General features: G+C 34.1%; 1 protein-coding gene across 1 annotated transcript in view; it reads right to left on the bottom strand.

Annotated features, from left to right (window-relative positions):
* LOC127858144 (transmembrane protein 272-like) overlaps positions 1–18,596 on the bottom strand; it is a 33,927-nt gene extending 15,331 nt beyond the window's left edge. Inside the window, exon 1 of the mRNA XM_052395108.1 lies at positions 18,424–18,596. Coding sequence (XP_052251068.1) covers positions 18,424–18,478 — 55 coding nt within the window. The 5' untranslated portion in view covers positions 18,479–18,596. The remainder of the gene's footprint in view (positions 1–18,423) is intronic.
* Positions 18,597–19,160: the final 564 nt, after the last annotated feature.

Genomic DNA, 19,160 nt, shown 5'->3' with positions numbered 1-19,160 from the left:
TATTATTATAGTGTGCAAATAAAATGTAGAGTGTATAAACTGTGTTGTGAAATTATGAACTCCCTCCCTGAAAATTGTAACACTGGTGGCACGTGGTTTTGGCAAGCAAACGTTCCCGTCGGAATTTGTACAAGTCACTATTGGGTATTCCAATCTATATTTATATATTATTTTTCAGTGTAGAGTCGATTACCAGACACACGGCCGAATATTATGGTCACACATTTTGTTATTGTCGTGGGGCCGATAGGCCGCTTCATTTAGATTGTAGTTCAGACTATATAACGAACGTTGGAAAACGTTGTATTAGAATTTAATCAACAGAAATAAATCGCTATGAACACTGTAATGGATTTATGTACGTTTATTATGCTTTAAAGACTACGTCACACAGTCTTATGGTGCAGGCTACGTCACAGTAGGATTAATTCGGAGACCAACAATACTGCAATTCGAGATTCAATAATTGTTGTTTTTTCGGCGCAGCTGTTCAACTCAGTTCTTCACCGTAAATGACTTATTACATAACACCAGTAGAACCGAGTAAATAATCTTCATTTATATATTGTCTGATTTGAGCATAATGACCCAGAGCATTGGAAACGTCAATGCGTTATTGTGGTATGTAAACCTGTTCAGTGTAGTGAGATGCGGACACACATTTTTGCCCATTTACAATTTCGGATTATAGGTAAATTCCATCTCCAAGACTTTCAGGGTCAGAGCTGGGTCAGTTTATCATCTGGGGAAGACGCTATGTACTATTAATAACCGCCGTATATTGATAACACAGTATTGCTCTCACGATATCAAATAACACGAATTTTACGGAAAGAATGATTGGTAAATGGCATCGTCTTGTTTTGTGAGGCAAAACTACCGAAAAAGTATTGTGTCCATGATAGACGGGAAATAGCTTAATTATCTAGCCACACATGTGTGACGTAAGCAAGCCAGAATACGCTACCGACATTTGCCAGTTTACTATAAATAAGAAAAATGTGACTTTAATTTTCTATCGCAAAGTATCATGGTTTGATGTTCCATTTACAAGACGCAATGATATTTGTGAATACTCGCGTTATGCGAAAATGTGTCTTATGCAATATGTTCTTGCGTAGCCCCGGCTCAGCCTGCGTATCTGCGCTGTTTTGTAAGATATGCATAATGAATAGGCAACTCAGGAGATTCCACGAAACGTTGTGTGCATGTTTTTAGCGAAAATCGGAGCCCCTGACCAGACTGCGCAAGTTCATATGCCATTTAACCAATTTTCACATCACGCGGATGAGTTATTTGAATGTGTGGAAAGAACACTGCGTCTTAATCAGATATCGACATACCATATTTTTTTCGATGAGGAATATGTAAATTCATAATAAACCATGCGAGGACACATATGATGTGATTTCCCGTAGTAAATTTACATCTATGAACATTTGTATGTGGTTTTAAATACGTGCACCACATCACAAACATTTCATGCAGTGAATTTGCGGCTATTAGTGAATAAAGAACACAACAATACTTAACTTTAAGAAACGTCAATGTTATACCTTCATTTAAAGTCAGGATCTATTACGTACATCTTTTTAAAGATATTTCTTTATTAATCTAAAGAAATCTCAAACAAATAAGAAAAAAGTAAAGTTGGTTCAATTGATCACGTGTTTTTAATCATTATTTATTAAGTAGTTCAGAAGTAAGTTAATTGCTAATGTTAACTGGATTCCGAAGCAATAAAAAGATACAAACTCTTTGAACCATCGGGAAAACAGCTAAAACCTTTTAAGTAATTATTGACAGCGTATATGTGATACTAATGAAATAAAAGCCCGTAAAACAGTTAAGGATTATAACTTAAGATGAAACCACACTTCAACGTCGTTCGATAAAAAATGAAATGGCTTAGAATTGTAAATTCACCGAAGAGAAAATAAAAAAATGCAAGTCTAGTTTTAAATATACGTGTTTCCATTTATTTTTTTCACCGTGCATCTAAACGCATTTTATTATGTTACTCTGATGTATCAGATTTCTTTAATTGCAATTATGTACAATGTATTTTCGCCTATTTTGCTAATTCCATTTGAATAATGATGCTATGACTTAAATTTGTGTTTACACGTGTAGGTTCTGACATAAAGTCCGGGACATTCGTCACGTGGTCATGCAAACAATCAAACCAGAGTACATCTGCGATACTATGAATTAACAGGTCCAAGGCGTTAATTGTATATGTTTAACTGTATTTAATATATTTCTTTGATTATATTGCATTAATTCATTGTCACTTTCCTTCAAATATCGACTAAACGAGTTAACACATATATCTATCCAGATAATGTCTCTGGTGTTTGGTGTTTCTACCTTTAAAAGGTTTAAGGTTAATTTGGAGACTTTTTTCACAATAATAACTATTTTGCACATTTGCCAGCAAATACTATAACATATACCATGTGGACATAAAATAAAAGCATATGGTCACCGACCTTGTTTTGATGTAAATTTCCAATTAAGCAACACGCAAGTTTGTATTATTCGAGTTATTTTAAACTCTTTGTGTCCTAAATCTTAGTATTGCTCATAGCATGACCGTGGTACTTATGAAAAACAAATCCGCAATAACTCCAAAACATTAACATATTGTATTGAGAACTCTACTTATTTTATAGTATGTAGCAATACCAATAAAAAAATCTTTGATTGATAAGACCTTTTATTAACATCATAGAAATACGATTAAAAAAGAGCGATTGGTGCAGATTTTTTTTTGCATCATTATTTTAATATTTTTTTTAGTTTAAACCTATTTATTTTAGCTCGATTGCAAAGAAAGTAATTCCTACTTATTTGAAATGCTCTCGAGTCCGTTTCCTGGGCCTAGAACCAGTACTTGGTGTCTACATGAGAAATCGAAAGAACGCTCCCACAGCGGGGATCGAACCCGTGACCTCCCAGTCGCTAGGCGGACACCATATCCATTACACCACGGCGACCTTATTAATATATTAATATTTTTTTATCTTATGGCATACAGACGTAACCCGATGGCTCGAACTCGCATGGCTCTAATTTCCGGTTGGCACGAACTCTCATCGAAGCACTGACTTTTTTTATTGCTAAATATTCATATAAAATGTATTTAACTTTAAGTTCGTCCACTAATATCTACAAAATTAATAGAGAATATTTCAAATTTACAATGATACAAGTAAATTTGATTTTAAATAACTACTCGTATAATCTACCATTTACGCTTAATTAGTTACAACGTTTTATTGACAAGCAAAGACACACAACAACGACATAGGCGAAAAGAGCATATACAACAAATAATGTTATTGTTAAATTGTTCAGTATATAAAGTTACCACATACGTTTCCTCAGGAACGTCTGAACTCTAGATTGTTGCATGTGCAGCTGATGATTTTTTTATAAATAATATGCAAAAATCCTACCATAGTGTTTACGTTTTTTTTTTTAAACATGATCGCCATAAATATAGAATTTATGAATTCTAGGCTTACTTATTTTGTTATCGTTTATCTTTTTACAGTTCTTGTCTTTCGATCGCAATCCGGGAACAAAATGCTCCTGAGTCGTTCACGATTTGATTTGCGAAGCAGAATGTAGACAACATGATCAGCCCGTGCAGATTAATACAACCAGGGGAGTCATGGAACCGAAAACGATGACAACGGATTTTGATGGTTGAGTGAACATCTGCAAATGCTATTTTTCCTTTTTATGTTTTTATAGGCATGTTTATTCACGGGAAACAAGTGCAAAGAATGGTCCTCATTCTTTGGCAGTTTGTCTTGCGCACCAGAATATAGACGATAGGATCCACCGTGAAGATAAAGGCCATGAGAAGGTTAAGCACCCCAGAAATTTTTCGATCTACTGTCCCCGGAAATTGCTCGACCAACACCAGGGTCTGAAAAGAAGTATGGTGCTGTACTAAATTTATCTTTGTATTTACATATTTGAGTTGATTTTAAAGATTTGAATCCTTTAAGTGCACATGTGACACAAAGCATATTGACAGTTGACAATGCGTGTCTAGTTGTAATGTACATCAATTTTACACTGCACAGTTCAACATATCTGTGTGTAAGCCCGGCTGAAAATATCAAACATTATCGAATGCATTTACAAATGAATTAACGTGACCGGTACATGTACTGTTTATCGTCGCCATTGCATCCCGTATATAGTAGATATCAATAAATTAGTCAAGAGGAAGTCTTCTGTGTGCATACTGACAATTGTATTAAGTGTATTTTATTTTATAAATAGCATAATTATTACACCGGTTATCGAAATAAATAAAATAAAAAATATATATATAAGGAAATGTGCTTCGAAGTTTACAAAACACTTAAGCTGAGCGGGCACTGATATTAAATAATGCCCGGAACCAGTAAGCACTAAGCTATTTTACAGGTCCGCTAAACTACTTTTTGCAATAAGACGTTATAATGGACCTAGTTGGTTAATATAAGAAAAGAGACGGATAGTGATGTCACGTATAATGTTGAGATTATTACTTACATTATACGGCACTCCGCACACAAGATAGACGGCAGCAAGACACGTCATTAATTTTGCGAATGCCACTTCGAAAGGTGTCACCTTAGGGGGCGCAGATTCTTCACCAGAAAGTTCCACCGAGTTTGCTGCGAATGTGGTGCCGACGTTTACCACGCGATTGTTAAGATGTATGAGCGCCCGGATGACAAATACGTTGCAGACGACAACTGTTACAGAGCAGACATATCCGACGATGGGAAAAATAAACCCCATAACACGATATGCATGAATGTGTCGATAACCAAGATTCCCACAAACAGTAATGTCGTTCATTTGTATTAGAATCACTTCTCCCAATCCAATAAGCGGAAAACAGCAATAGAAAACCATGATTAGACCAGTGATAAGACAGACGACTTTCCACGTACGGACATTCACGTGGATCTTGTAGTAGAAGGGCTTGCATAGCGCAAGGTACCTGTCCACTGCCATCAACAGATTCATGACCCCAGACGCCACTCTGAAGAAAACATAATTTGAGGACAAGAACACACAAAGTGGGTATGTAAAAACGCTACTATACAAATGCATTAAAATATGATTTATTGCTGAGTAACTGACGGCTGTCAGATCGCAGCAGACGAGAATAAGGAGCAGAAAAATGGCGGGAAACACTGTCTTCCTGATGTCCCGGATAATGAAGAAAAGTGCAATGAGGTTGCAGATAATTCCCGGAATCCAGACGACAAAGAGCGCTAAGTACACAGACCATGATTCAACCTTTAACAGCGGAGGAGCTTCAGTAGTGGCATTCGATGTAATATTTGTCGTATTCATATTATCCGTTTCCATAGTCGCTTTGCAATATCAATGGAACACACTAGAGCAAAAAAAAAACGTTTTAATGTTACTTTTAGTGCAATAAACCTAAATGTACGTCGTGGAGTCCGAAACAACGCATTCAGCTTTCTCATGGCATTCTCGCACGAATCCATTTATTTATATGAACGACTGGATATGAAGTCACGAGGCAAATACTAAACTTGATATAGGTTCGCTATCGCTAAAAGCTAATGCTTTTGCAAATGGATTGAAATAATCGCCTTAAACAACTTAAATTGCGACTGAAAGGGTTGATGGTAGAAAATTCTGATGTACTGAAATTTTTTCCTAAATGTCATTAATCTCAGGTTTTATCATTAACAGTTGCACGTGTCATCAAATAATCATGAAAGCTTTTCCATTAATAATAAGTTGGGCAGTTGAAAAAAAGAATGCATGCCATTGCGTTTTGTTTTTAAAACATTAATAAGTTAAACAATCAATGTTGCTTTATAGGTTTTCATGAGAGTTGTTTGCTAATTGGTTTTCCTTGGTCGGCCAAAGACACGTTATTATATATGTTTCTTGTCTAAACAAACTGCAGATTATATGAATGGTGATTATTGATCTAGATTTTGTTCTGAATGTCATACTGTTCATCTCCAACAGAACTGTTACTTGCAAAATGGCCATAACGGCAACGATGAGCGTTACAAAATTTGATGCCGATGCAATCAGATAATATTTTTTAATGGAAAAATACTGTTCTTTTTTATAAACGAATATCGATGTTGATAATGGAATATTAATGCCTGAATATTTTGTTTATATTTTTATGAGCGCCCGCAATATATTGTCAATTACGTTCCGTCCTTATTTAAGTTGTGCCTCACGAGAAACTGATCAGTATTAACGTCGTATTATTGATTTATATTAGTCAAAAATCGCCGCGAACTATGAGTTTATTTACAACGCCTGTAATTGCTGCTTTTCATTTCATCACTCTATTGTTAATGTGTATTGTATTCTCACATATTACTAAGAAAGTAACCAAATTACGTCGCGAGCGGGCCGTTATTCGTATCTAGCGGGCCAATATAAATTATATTGGCCTACTTAACAGCGCCGACTTTTAGTTGTGAGCGTTAGCTCACGACTAATGTTGTTACTGAAAATTTCAAGTCAGTTCGGCTTATCTACGGAAAGCCTACTTCCCGCCACACATGCCGTATCCGCGCGAGAAAGAGTTGTATAATTTATGCTAGAGGTTTGAGATCTCCAACTACATTCATTCACAAATAGAAACATTATATGAATATCGTGTTAAATGTAATGGTTCCGAACGGAGCTTATATAAAAAAGAATCAATAAACAATGATTGTATTATACGTGTCGCGGAAGAGAGTGTTTATGAATGATTAAAATAGTTCACTTTCTTCTGCGTCTTTATGACGTAGTATTTTTGCTCAGCTCATAATCTGAGGCTATTAATAGATGCGGCTGCCGATAAACAAGGGAGAGTCCAATTGCACGGGTGATATCAACGCAATAGTATAATGTTACGCTTGTTTATATTCACAGTTCTCAATTTATAAAACGTTGAACATGAGTTCAACAATAACTACAGGGATACGATAGACAACATCAAAAATGCTTCCTAATCGCTTAAACCGAATATAAAAAACAATTAAATATAACAAGAATCTATTAATAGATGCGGGAAAAGACAAACAAGTGTAGCGGGGACAGTGATAACAACGCAATAGTATAAGGTTACGCTTGATTATTGCGTAACTTCGTTGCTAGCGCTTGACTCTTTACTAATTTCTTGAATACTGCGGGGGGAAATCTGCAGCAGAACTTATAAATGAACTTTGAAATTCACACATTCACGTGTGCAGATGATATAAGTTACCAATCTTAATTAATATCGGCCGATTCTTTATAAGATAAAGGGAAGAAAACGGAAAAGTAAAAAAAATATTTAAAGAAAAACGTTTTATTTTAATATTCATATGAATTCCATTTCAATATGGTTTTATAATGACAAATAAAACGCAGTTCATTAGGGAGGGGGGGCGGCAATTCGTGACAATCGGAAATAATTTATCAACTTTCGCTAAAACTCAACAGAAAACAACAAAACTGCTTGGGTTGACCATTTTGGATATTATTGTGTGTTTCATATATGTTTAAATAATACTTTGCATTTTGACTCGGTACTTAATCGTCCGGGGAATACACAATGGACTTTCGATAAACGTTGATAACACATTATTGCTATAAAGATGAGACACACAAACTGCCAAAAATATAGTTTCATGAAATCGTTCCATTATCTAACCACATATGTTTGCCGTAATCTTCAGTCTGTATGGAAGTAGTTCTTGAAAGACTGAAACGCTACCGAAATTTGCCAGTTCGCTATAAATAACACAGTTTGACTTCAATTTCCTATCGAAAAATAGTGTGCAAAGATGTTCCATTTATATGAAACAAAGATATTTTTATAGATCCGCCTCATGCGAAAATGGGTCTTATGCCATTTGCGACTAGCGTAGCTATGATCCAGCCAGCGCATCCCGCAGTAGGTCAGGAGATACATAATGAGACCACGAAACCTTGCGCAACTGCGCAAACAAGGTTTTAGCTTCGCTAGTCAATGAAGACCTATTTTCGCATGACGCGGCTTGAAAAGTATGATCTGAATGTGTCGAAAAAAACTGTATGTCGAAAGAAAACTGATTGCTTATCAAATATTTCAATACCATATATTTCGATGGTGAAAAAATTAACTCATTATAAACAAATTGAGGACACAAATGATGTGATCTCCCGTATTATAACTTTTATTTACATACATTTACGTGTGGTTTGAAACACGTGCAATTAATAACACAAATTTCAGCGGTGAATATGCGACAAACAAGTGACAAAAATCAATAACAATAATTTAAATATGTTTTTTTAATTAAATTATTTAAAGCGTATTTTTCTAACTCTATTTCAAAGTCACGATAATATATTTACGCGTTTCCGATCGACAAAATCGCCAATGGCATTGAATCTGTCAGCTCGCGATTAAAGTTGAACATGTAAAAGAAAATGGCGATTGTACAAAAAATCAAGATAACTCTATAAATGATATAGTATTCATTAGTTTAACAGAGCTCGGTCAGCAGCTGGAGAATGCACGTCGCGATCGGGGGGAGAGTCGCTCGCAAAAGATTTTATTGAAGACTCCGACGGGCGACTCTGTAAATCAAGCGAGTACCGTCATCCCTCGACTCGGACGTCCTCTCCTGCTGACTTCGCTGAATCCCAGAATTTGGAAGGATCGCTTGGCGGAATGGTAATTGTCAGTAGGAAACAAAACGGTTTCACTACATCGCAGGAAGAGGGACGGGTACAGAGGAACTGGCAGCGTAGAGGACAAGCGTGTCAGAGATACAGGCCAGGATTTTGAGGTGATGGCCTATGAAGATAATGATGTGTCGAATGTCGGCGGTACCCAGTTCGCTCAATGTGCTGAGGAAACCGTTCTGGGGTTCGAGTCGACAGCCTGTGGCGTCTAGAAGCCATACAGGCAGTGGAGCGCGCGAGGAGCGGGAAGAAGATCTCCTTTAGTTTTCAGCACTATCTTTGCAGAGTATTCTTGTCCTTTTAAGCGCAACCAGGCATGATTTGTGGTTAAATTTTCTACCAGTGCACATGAAGGTTTCATTTGCCACATGCACTAGTCTATATGGGATCAAAATTATTTCGTTCGCGAATACCCGGGCAGCCGAGGTGAATTTGACAAGCCACATTACAGTCATGTATTCTGACAAAAATGCGTCATGACTGTTACTTTCTAGTCGCCAAACAGTTGCCATTTACGTAATATAAAACGGTAATTAATACAGTACATTAAAGAAAATACCAGGCATCATCCTCACACATTTTAATTGTAAACAATAGTTACAAATGAAAAGTTGAAAGGAAATGGTGAGCAATTGAATCCTTATGGCGAGTAGGTTGTCAAAAGAACAACCTTTAAAGAATCTACGCGGTAGCAATTTATTTTTAGTACATGAATATATATTTCGCTTTTTTATAGCCATTTGTTAATATTGACTGATTAAAGTCCCTTTGTACGCATCTAAAACGTGTTTTTAAAAGATTTCGAAATAGTTGATGTCGTCTGTCAAGTTCCATGCATGAAAAGCGTGCATGTTGCAACAGACCAGGGGGCCGTTTCTGATACAATGCGTAACTTTACGGACGAAAATGTACGTACGTATAAAGTAACGTACGCTTTTATGAATGCGTAAGTGCGTTTCTGTAAACCGAACGTAGCGTAAAACTTAGTTGCTATGTTTGAATAATCTCTAAACAGAAGTCTGGTGATTGCGCGGACCTTATAGAGAACATTTGAAGAAATTCATGAAGTTGATTTAATTTGCTTTCTCTGACAAACTTTCGGTAGACTTAATATTTATACATTTATCCTTAAGAAGTACCTTATAAAGAGCAAAGTTCTTTCCCTTGTTTGCGAAATTGCGATGAAAAAAGGGGTCAACTGTAAAAAAAGTTCGATCTCTTGATTCTTTTAAAATTAAGTGTGGCCATTCTTTGTTGTGCTGGATATGCTCTTTGTTAAAACAGAAGAGATGATTCTTACTGAAGCAAATCTTTTACGAAGGTTAGTCAGATATATTTCAAACTGGAATTGCTTGAGCAAACTGGAAAAAAATGGATGGATAATACTGAGAAGACAGGCATGTGTATTGTAGCTTACACATCTGAATTTACAGAAACATAATCAAGGAGTTTCCTGGCAGGAATTCAATTTACTGGAAGGGTATCTTTGATTATGTTTAGTGCGTTACTGAATTACAAATGGAATGTCCTATAATGAGAAGAACATTAGCAATGGCCTCTGTAAAGAAGGTAGTATTTTTTTTAATTTCATTTACTGATCAATGATAATGTACAGTAGTACAGTATGGTTTTAGAAAAATTAACAAACTCTGTAGCTTGTATTCACTTGTCGCACTTCTAGATAATTTTATAACAATCAACATCATGTTTTTACCATGTTTATATTTATACTTGTGTGAAAAATATTTAAAAAAAACAACAACAGATTTTTACTCATAAGTTCATTTAAAATGAGAATCTTTTTTTCTGTGATAAATTAACATTGTCCATGAATGCTTCTATAAATTTGAGACAATAGGCATCTGCAATTATCATAAAGTATGCTTCTTCACATATATAATTATTTATATTTTTTGTTAAATATTTAAAAAAAATGCATGGATTGGTAAAATATATGTCAGGATATGTACCAGTTGTGATTAGTTCTTAATACAAAATTTGAGAAATTGGGATCCATCCTGGGTCATTGGTATGGGGTAATTGGTATGACAAGCGGGCACTTGTGTAAACCTGAATCACTTTACATGCTTTACCAACACAATGACTGAAATATTTGTGAAAAAGTTCAGTCGCTCATAATATACTTAAACATAATGCCATTCACTAACGGAAACAAATGCATAAACTTAAATTCATGGAAAAGTTTAACACATCTGGCTTAATGTACATATGTTCGCCGTGGTGTAATGGATATGGTGTCCGCCTAGCGACCGGGAGGTCACGGGTTCGATCCCCACCGTGGGAGCGTTCTTTAGATTTCCCCCAAAGACACCAAGTACTGGTTCTAGGCCCAGGAAACGGACTTGAGAGCGTTTATATAAGCCTTGGGCTTTCGATGCAATCAAGCTAAAATAAATATGTTTAAACTAAACTAATGTACATATGAACAAAACACAGGGAGAAGGCAAACCATTTTTAAATGTTCCTATTTTTATGAAGTTAAATTTTACTGGTTGAATCATGTCAGGATGACACAATTTATTCTTGCAAGTTCCTAATAATTATGCTATTTAAAAATTTGTGTCCATATACTTGATATTAAATTTCTATTACATTTGAAAAAAAGCAGTAAAAATTGTTCTATTCAAATGTTTTTTCATGTGTTTGGGAAAGATACATAATTATGTGAATATCTTAAATCTGTTGTTTTTTTCAGTTCAAATCTTTAATATTTTTTTTTCAATTGATTTTTGAACACATAAACTGATACCATACATGTCCGCAAAAAGCTTTATTTAGTGCAAAACAAACAACTTCTTATGAATTTATATAAAAATGGTATTATTTAAATTATTTGATTGCAATGGTAGTAAATGCTCTACACAACAAAAACATTGTCTATTTTATGTTCCTTATTTATTTGTACAAGTAAATGGATTTAACACATTAAAAAAATACATTTACTTATAATAAAGACAGTATACCTTATTCTAATATTTCCCAACAAAAAATGGTATAAAATAACTGAATGTAAAAAAAAGAGAAAATTCGCAGCATTGCTTTTCACAATATAAGATAAAATAAAGTGGGTTTTGCAATGTTTACAGCATTATTATAGAATTTTAAATGGTATAAATTGACATTACAGTATGTACAAAAACTCAGTATAGAGTTTAAAGAAATGTGTTCAAAGATATTGGAAAAAAAATTGATTGTTGATAGTTTTCTGTCAATCTGTGTGACCACCTATAAAGAAAAAAGGTTCTAAATGACTTCTTATGACATAACAATTTTATTTGAACATATCAATCAAACTGCATTTAATGTGTCCATATGGTTTATAAGAAACTAAAAAATAATCTTAAAATTAGTAATTAAATATTTCAGACAGTAAAGATTAACAATTACCATAGTTAAAATTTGACACTTCTTCTTCATGGCAACTGCATTTATAATAATAAAATTAAAGATTTTGAATGTTGATGATACCATATATAAAACAAAATGATATATTTTGTATTGTCCCCATGGTTTGTGTTCTAAAATTTCTTTGTAAAAAACCTAAAAACTCAGAAAAAAAATGATTGTAACGCATACAGCAACAACAAAGTTTTGCAATCAATATGATATTATTATGATTGATTAACGATGAAATCTGATAATAAACAAGAGCACCGCATATCTGATACCACGCTGGGATTTTTGAACGTACGTAGTTTTAAGAAACGGTCCCCAGGTGTTGTAACTCAATATAGACGTGGAATTCAGAACATTAAGTATTTTAGGGTGAAAAATATAAATCGGAATAAATGCACACGATGAAAAAGTATTGATCCATTGAAACTATAGAAAAAATACATTAATTTACGAATTAATATTACAGTAGATGGTTCGTTCATAAAAATATTGGTGACGCGTTAATGTCAGTACATGAAAATGAATAAAAATGAAATGTAAACACATTAAATGAAGCATTTAATTTCAGGCTAAACATATTTAATACTTTTTGATTTGGTTTGATCGAGCATTTAATACAAAGCTCGTTAATACCAATACATTTATTATTAGAATTATGGTGTGGATCATTGTTTGTTAGACTTACGGACTTTTCCTTAGCGCCAACTTAGATATACGTTGAATTTCTTTTTTCATCTTTGTAATCATAAGTGGAGTTTGTGAGAATCCTGCATGAAATTATGAGAGATTGTTAATCAATGGCATTTTCCTCATTTTTCAAAATCTCACCACTGTAGACAATTAAAAGTAAATTACATTGGTGTTCAAAATTCGATCTTCATGTCCGGTGACTGTAAGGAATATTAAATACGTTCAAAGAGCGAACAACTGCAGTGCCTTCAGCGCTTTGATTCATATCTGTGGAGAATCGGATCACGCGGGTTCAACTGAACAAAATGCCGTCCGCATCGAGTCTAATTAGCCGATGGTGCTCAATAAAATTAAGCCACAGCTCAACGGAGAAATGGAAAATAACTATAATGACACGAACCGCACAATTAGGATAATACGAATATCGATTGAAACTGAACTCTTCTATACAAAAGATTGATGCCTCTATATGAGTTTGAACAGGATTAACCAAACAGCACATTTTATTGTGAAAATAAATGATAAATATCGATGATCCGATGCTTATACTAATAAAATAACAATCATGTGCTGTTCTGTTATTCCATTCGTTTATCTATATTGATTTGAAATTACACTTATTTAAACAATTGTGTCGAAAGCTAACCGCTGTCACCAAAATCACGATTTTAACGAAATCTAAAGACTTGTCGGAGCAATTACAATAATTGCATTCCTATTGAAGCTTCCAATTATACATGACAAACACGCAATCCGAAATACGTTCTTGATTCTTTCGATGCTTAATAATAACGCTCATCGTCCGAATTGTTATCCCTAAAATCCAGAGAGTCTATCTAAAACTAATGTTTTTCGTCAGAAAAATTACGTCACGTGAGATAAGTCATTAATTTCGTTATCAATTGAATGAAAACAATAGTACATAAATTAAGCTGGTTCTGTAATTAATTTTAGAGAAGGAACAAAATAGTATGATGTGTAATATAAACGATAACACACGGCAGAGTTGGACCGGACGTCTATTATCGGCCCTTGCCGCATAATGGCCCTCGGGCAAAAGGTCTTCGGGCCGTTATTTCGGCAGCTGGCCGATTATAGACATCCGGCCCAGGTCTGCCGTGTATCATTGTCTACAGAAAATGTCTTCTTTAAAAAAAATGCTGTTATACATCCTACATTGGTGTAGACTCAGGCACAGACGTAATAATCGGTCGTTATATCCAAACATGAAAGCATAAAACCTGTCACGAGTGTTGCAGAACGAGGCGTTGCAATAACAAATTGTGTGATCACAGAAATCATAAGATAAATACTTGCATTGAGTCATGTAAAATCAGGCGACGTCTAATGTTTAACAAAAGGATATTTTTACATAAGGAGCGTACGTGGGAGAATATCCATACTGGCAAGTTATATGTGAAAACAATTAGTGCATGCCTTGCTATTATCAAAATCTTTTGTCAAATTGAAGCATCGGCTTGTGTTGACGATACCACATTGGACTTTTCTCGATTGAACTCCATTTTTCACGTTTGTGCTGACGAGCATCTCATGTAAAAGCGACTTTTTCAAAGTCCTGTGGTCTGTGACATTTCGGTTAACATACACCGTTATGTAATGTTTAAGATAAAAGATAAACTACACCAATCGTTAAAGGAGGGATACAAAAAATGCAGATTTACATAAGTGTTTAATTTTCGCACATCGAAATGATTGCCTCTTGACCGCTGTACACACGTGAACATTGCTTTCCGAGTGCAATATACGGTACTGGCCATATGCCGCTGTAACCATGTGACCTTTATACTCAGATGGAATATAGAATGAGTATCGTCGCGGGATCTATTCTGAACGCTGTAAAAAGGTGGATGTTGCACTCAGTGTTGACCGTTTAGTCATGTTATACTGTACATATTTTCCAATTGTTTGAATAGCATGCCGTTTGAGTCTACAAAATTCTATTTTTCATCTTGCCAAACTATTAAAAATGTCCATGACCCAGTTTTGAAACATGTTGATGTTTGTTGCTAATTTACAGATACACACACTAACGCCTAAAGACCTGTATTAACATTGGATGGCGACTGTGCAGAATGGGGGACGAGGCGACTGGTAGTGTAAATTGTCAAAAATGGCTGAATATTGGTATCGTTAATCGTCAAAGTAAATTATAGTAACACATGCATATATTCATATGAACGCTGGATCATTCAACTCAAATATGAAACGCTTGACCGTTATTTCATATAAAGTACCGTTATATGAAAATTAAATTAGATCGGCAAAAGCTTTTTGTTTCATTAATCCGAAAAATAGGGGAGCTGTTAGGATAAAGTAAATTTAGTACTACTTGTTGCGAAACAATAACCATAATACCATTGCACGCGCTTTCCTATATAGTGTAAATAATGCCATGTTTTATGACAAAACATCAACAGTGTGTTCCACTATTCCTGCATTCATTTATTTATTATACCACTCTGTAATATGCAATACTAGAAGTACCTTAAAATGAATGATTTACATATTTCGGGCATATTTTTTAAGTGTGTAACTAAATGCCTTAAACATGCTATAGTTTAAACGGAACTGTAGAACTCAACTATATGAAGAAGAAACTATAGGAAGAAAACAAAAACAAGAATGTTCGTCATCAGAGGAACTCGAACCGGTTTCCTCAGATTTATGACGAGAACTTTTAGAGAAAATAGATTTTAGAAGATTGAAACACTATTTTTATTTCATTTTTTTGAATGTCTAATATGTGGAGAAACTAATGAGATTTGTATATTGTATCAGTCTTTAAGATTAAAAAAAACCCTATTTTTTTACAAGTATAAATTGTCCTGAATTTTATTGGTGACTTGTTTCAGTCAATATAAATGTGTGCAAAAAATACCGAAAGGTTGCCATTTTTATCTTTGATGAATGGTTATAGTTCGTTTTTACAAAAGTACAAATTTAAACGTTAAAATGTTAAACTGAATGCAACCTTAAAGCAAATAAAATCAAAACAAGGCCGGTGACCATATGTTTGTATTTGCTTTATTCACATTGTATTTGTAAGCATTATCCATAGGCAAACTATTAAAAATATCTATTTGTCCTTCAATCATTTATTAAAAGTCGTATAAACAATAAACACATTTTTTTTTTGCTGTTTTGTCGATTATTTAAATGCAAAAAGCTTAACGGATCGTATCCATCTCTGGTTTAAGCTCATACAGTCTGGTATCGATGGTAAACTCTTATCCGTTTTTTGATCTTTCTATAATCAGATTAAATTCAGTGTTAAACATATAATTGTATTTAAGAATTTGTTGAATCCTACATCGGTTCATTACAATTTAGATATGTTCGCCGATAATGATTTCATTATTGGCGTCGCACTGAAGTGCGGCGACTAGTATGTATACGTTTTTTTTCGCTTATGGGAGGAGAAGTTATTTTACGGATCAATGTATATATCTTTGTTGTCAGAATATCTTGCATAGTGGTGATTTTTTGTGTAAATTAGTGTAAATAAGTACTGCATTTGTGCCATTAACATTTACTACAACATTTATTGCAAATAATGCAAAGCTAATTCTTTTAATTAATAAAAGATCACAGGGACTGGGCAAATACGCGAACCGGTGAAACTTTCTGGTTTTGTATAACAACAAAACTTCTTTGTTCCACTATCCTAGCAACCACTTAGTTACTACTAAAGGCGCTATAGAGCGCGAAGCGCGACACGTATTATTAATTGTTATAATGACTCTTGATAAAGGAAGCAGCCGCTTATCAATGAGGAGCACCATCACAGCACCCCAGTCTCATTACTATCAAGTCCTCCTGCAGGTTTTTTTAAGAACCACATATAGATCCTTTGGTATGGACCTTAAACCCGCTCACTATCCAGCGTTTAAACTTCCGGGTTTACATTTAAACAGACTATTAATAGCTTATTAAAATCTTAGTTAGAAGGTGCTTTTTCAAGCGGTTCCGTAGTGTAGTGGTTACACGCTCGCTTCACATGTGAGAGCCCCAAGGTTCGAGCCCCAGTAGAATCAAATTATTTTATTTGTGTTCTATGTTAACTTTTTGTTTTGATGTAGACATTTTAGTTTAAATAAATATGCTGTTTTATTGTAACCATTTTTGTTTTTATTATGCCCATGAAATATATGTGTGAGAGGGTGGGGGGGTCGTAAACACATTAAAACTTTTACAGTGTTTTCATATCAATGAATACTCAATCCCTATCGTAAATGAGCAACGTAAGAATAAGTTCAGAATCATCTCCCCTTGATGTTGATAAAAATATGAAATAACGCTTACAAGATGATTTTTCAAAACCTTCACAGTTCTGTTCCATTAATGAAAACTGCACACGGATGCCAGTAAAAAAAAGGAAACCAATGTAAATAAAATGAACTATGAAATATTTGGGGGTTACAACACAAAATCATAGATAATGGTTATTTGGGGGTTATAACACAACATCATAGATAATGGTTATTTGGGGGTTATAACACAAAATCATAGATAATATTTATACCAGTATCTTTTTCTATTTTGTTTAAAAAAATCGGCCAATATATTAATATTTACAGTAGAAAAAAATCGTTCCATGTAACTTCATTGAGTGCCTTTTACACTGAAATTCCCGACACCCTTTGATGCTTTGCATCAATACTTATCTTGTATAATTCTTATATTCATTTGCCGTAATGATACATACACGTGGAATTAAACGGTATAAGGTAATTGCATTCAAAATTGGATTTAAGGCGACATTCGTTTTGCTTAAATCACATTACCAGTACTACCACTTCTACGTATACTTCACACTTAGCACAGACATATCACATTTTTTGACAATTTGCAAACTGATCGTTTATTGGTCGAATATTAATAACATGCTATTTTACTATGACTCAAAGTATTAAATTTCTGTCCATCTTCATATGTTTGTTTTTTAGTTGTGATCTAAACAATTTTATAAAAAATAAACCATAATTTAAGAAAATGGAATACAATTATACAAACAATAAAACATTTTTCCTTCACTTTGATTCGAAACCGGGATCTTTTAGAACTGAAATCGAAGTCTCTACCACTGGATTATTTTAGCTGTAGAAAATGTGTCGTATTTCAATGCATAAGCGATATCACCAATTGTTTTTTTATTTATCAAATTTGTATGTATACATTATTGTATAAGTATTAGATTGTATTATTTTATTTGATTATTCCAATCATAATAATGTAATACATATAATTTATGATATGTGTTGCTTTTTTAAATCTAGTTTTTTTTATATTTTTCATCCGGTTTTGGGTGACATAATCAAAAACAGGCGATTTTTTCTAGAAATGCTCGTTATATTTACACGGTTATTGGATTCATAATAGTTATGATTATAAAATCAAAATTGTCTATATATGAATTACTTTACTGATTTGCTTATAGCTGATTTTGTGTATTTATTTTGCGTTTAGTTTTTTCTACAGCATTCACGATTTCACAATATCTAAATAGAATGAGCGGACAGAAGATAGATAAGATAGATGTTTTATTAAATTAAGGTCTTGTATTGGTCTACTCACGTGCAGTACCGCATATCAGTTGAAACCTCTCGCTCATTCCGCTTCCTGATGCCATACTGGAATGTATACGTGAATTGGAGAATCCTAAACAAATCTAAAACAAATAAACATTAATAAAACTTACATAACACTTTCAAATGCAATGTTTTAAATAATAACGGAACACGCTATTTATAAGACATTATTATCATCGGTGATATGATTATTTGGCAATATATAAAACGATTGGTTTGGAACACTCGTCGTATCAAACGTCCGCACGTCCTTTTCATTGTTAATAGGGAACTTATTGTGCACATTGAACAGTAAAATCCGTTGACACGTTGACACCTTAAAATCATGAAACAAACGCATTTATTCTGTGAAAATTGCCAAAACGCGTAAAACCCCTCCAAAAAAACTGTGATTAAATGTAAATACAGCTCCTTCGTGACGGAGCCTGGCTTGCGTTTAGGTCACAATATACTAAATAGTTTCCCTATATAATTCAATGTAAAAGCGACATCTTTGAGCGAAAATAAATACAACATTTTGCACATAGAAACCCCCATAACCATACCTTTTCTTAAAGGCAATTCTAAGCGGAGTCGATTTGTGCAATAAAAAAAGATATGTCATGTACGAACCAAAAAAAGAACTTGTCAAAAGTCAAAATCGACTGTTTTTGCAACTTTTTTTCCGGCCGTTTTCGAGTGGAAAGTAACCTTTTTCAGTGCAATGTTTTACTATATTCTCTA

Source organism: Dreissena polymorpha, chromosome 14 (genome assembly GCF_020536995.1).
Source record: "Dreissena polymorpha isolate Duluth1 chromosome 14, UMN_Dpol_1.0, whole genome shotgun sequence".
Taxonomy (NCBI): Eukaryota; Metazoa; Mollusca; class Bivalvia; order Myida; family Dreissenidae; genus Dreissena; species Dreissena polymorpha.
This window is presented reverse-complemented; position numbering and strand designations above follow the sequence as displayed.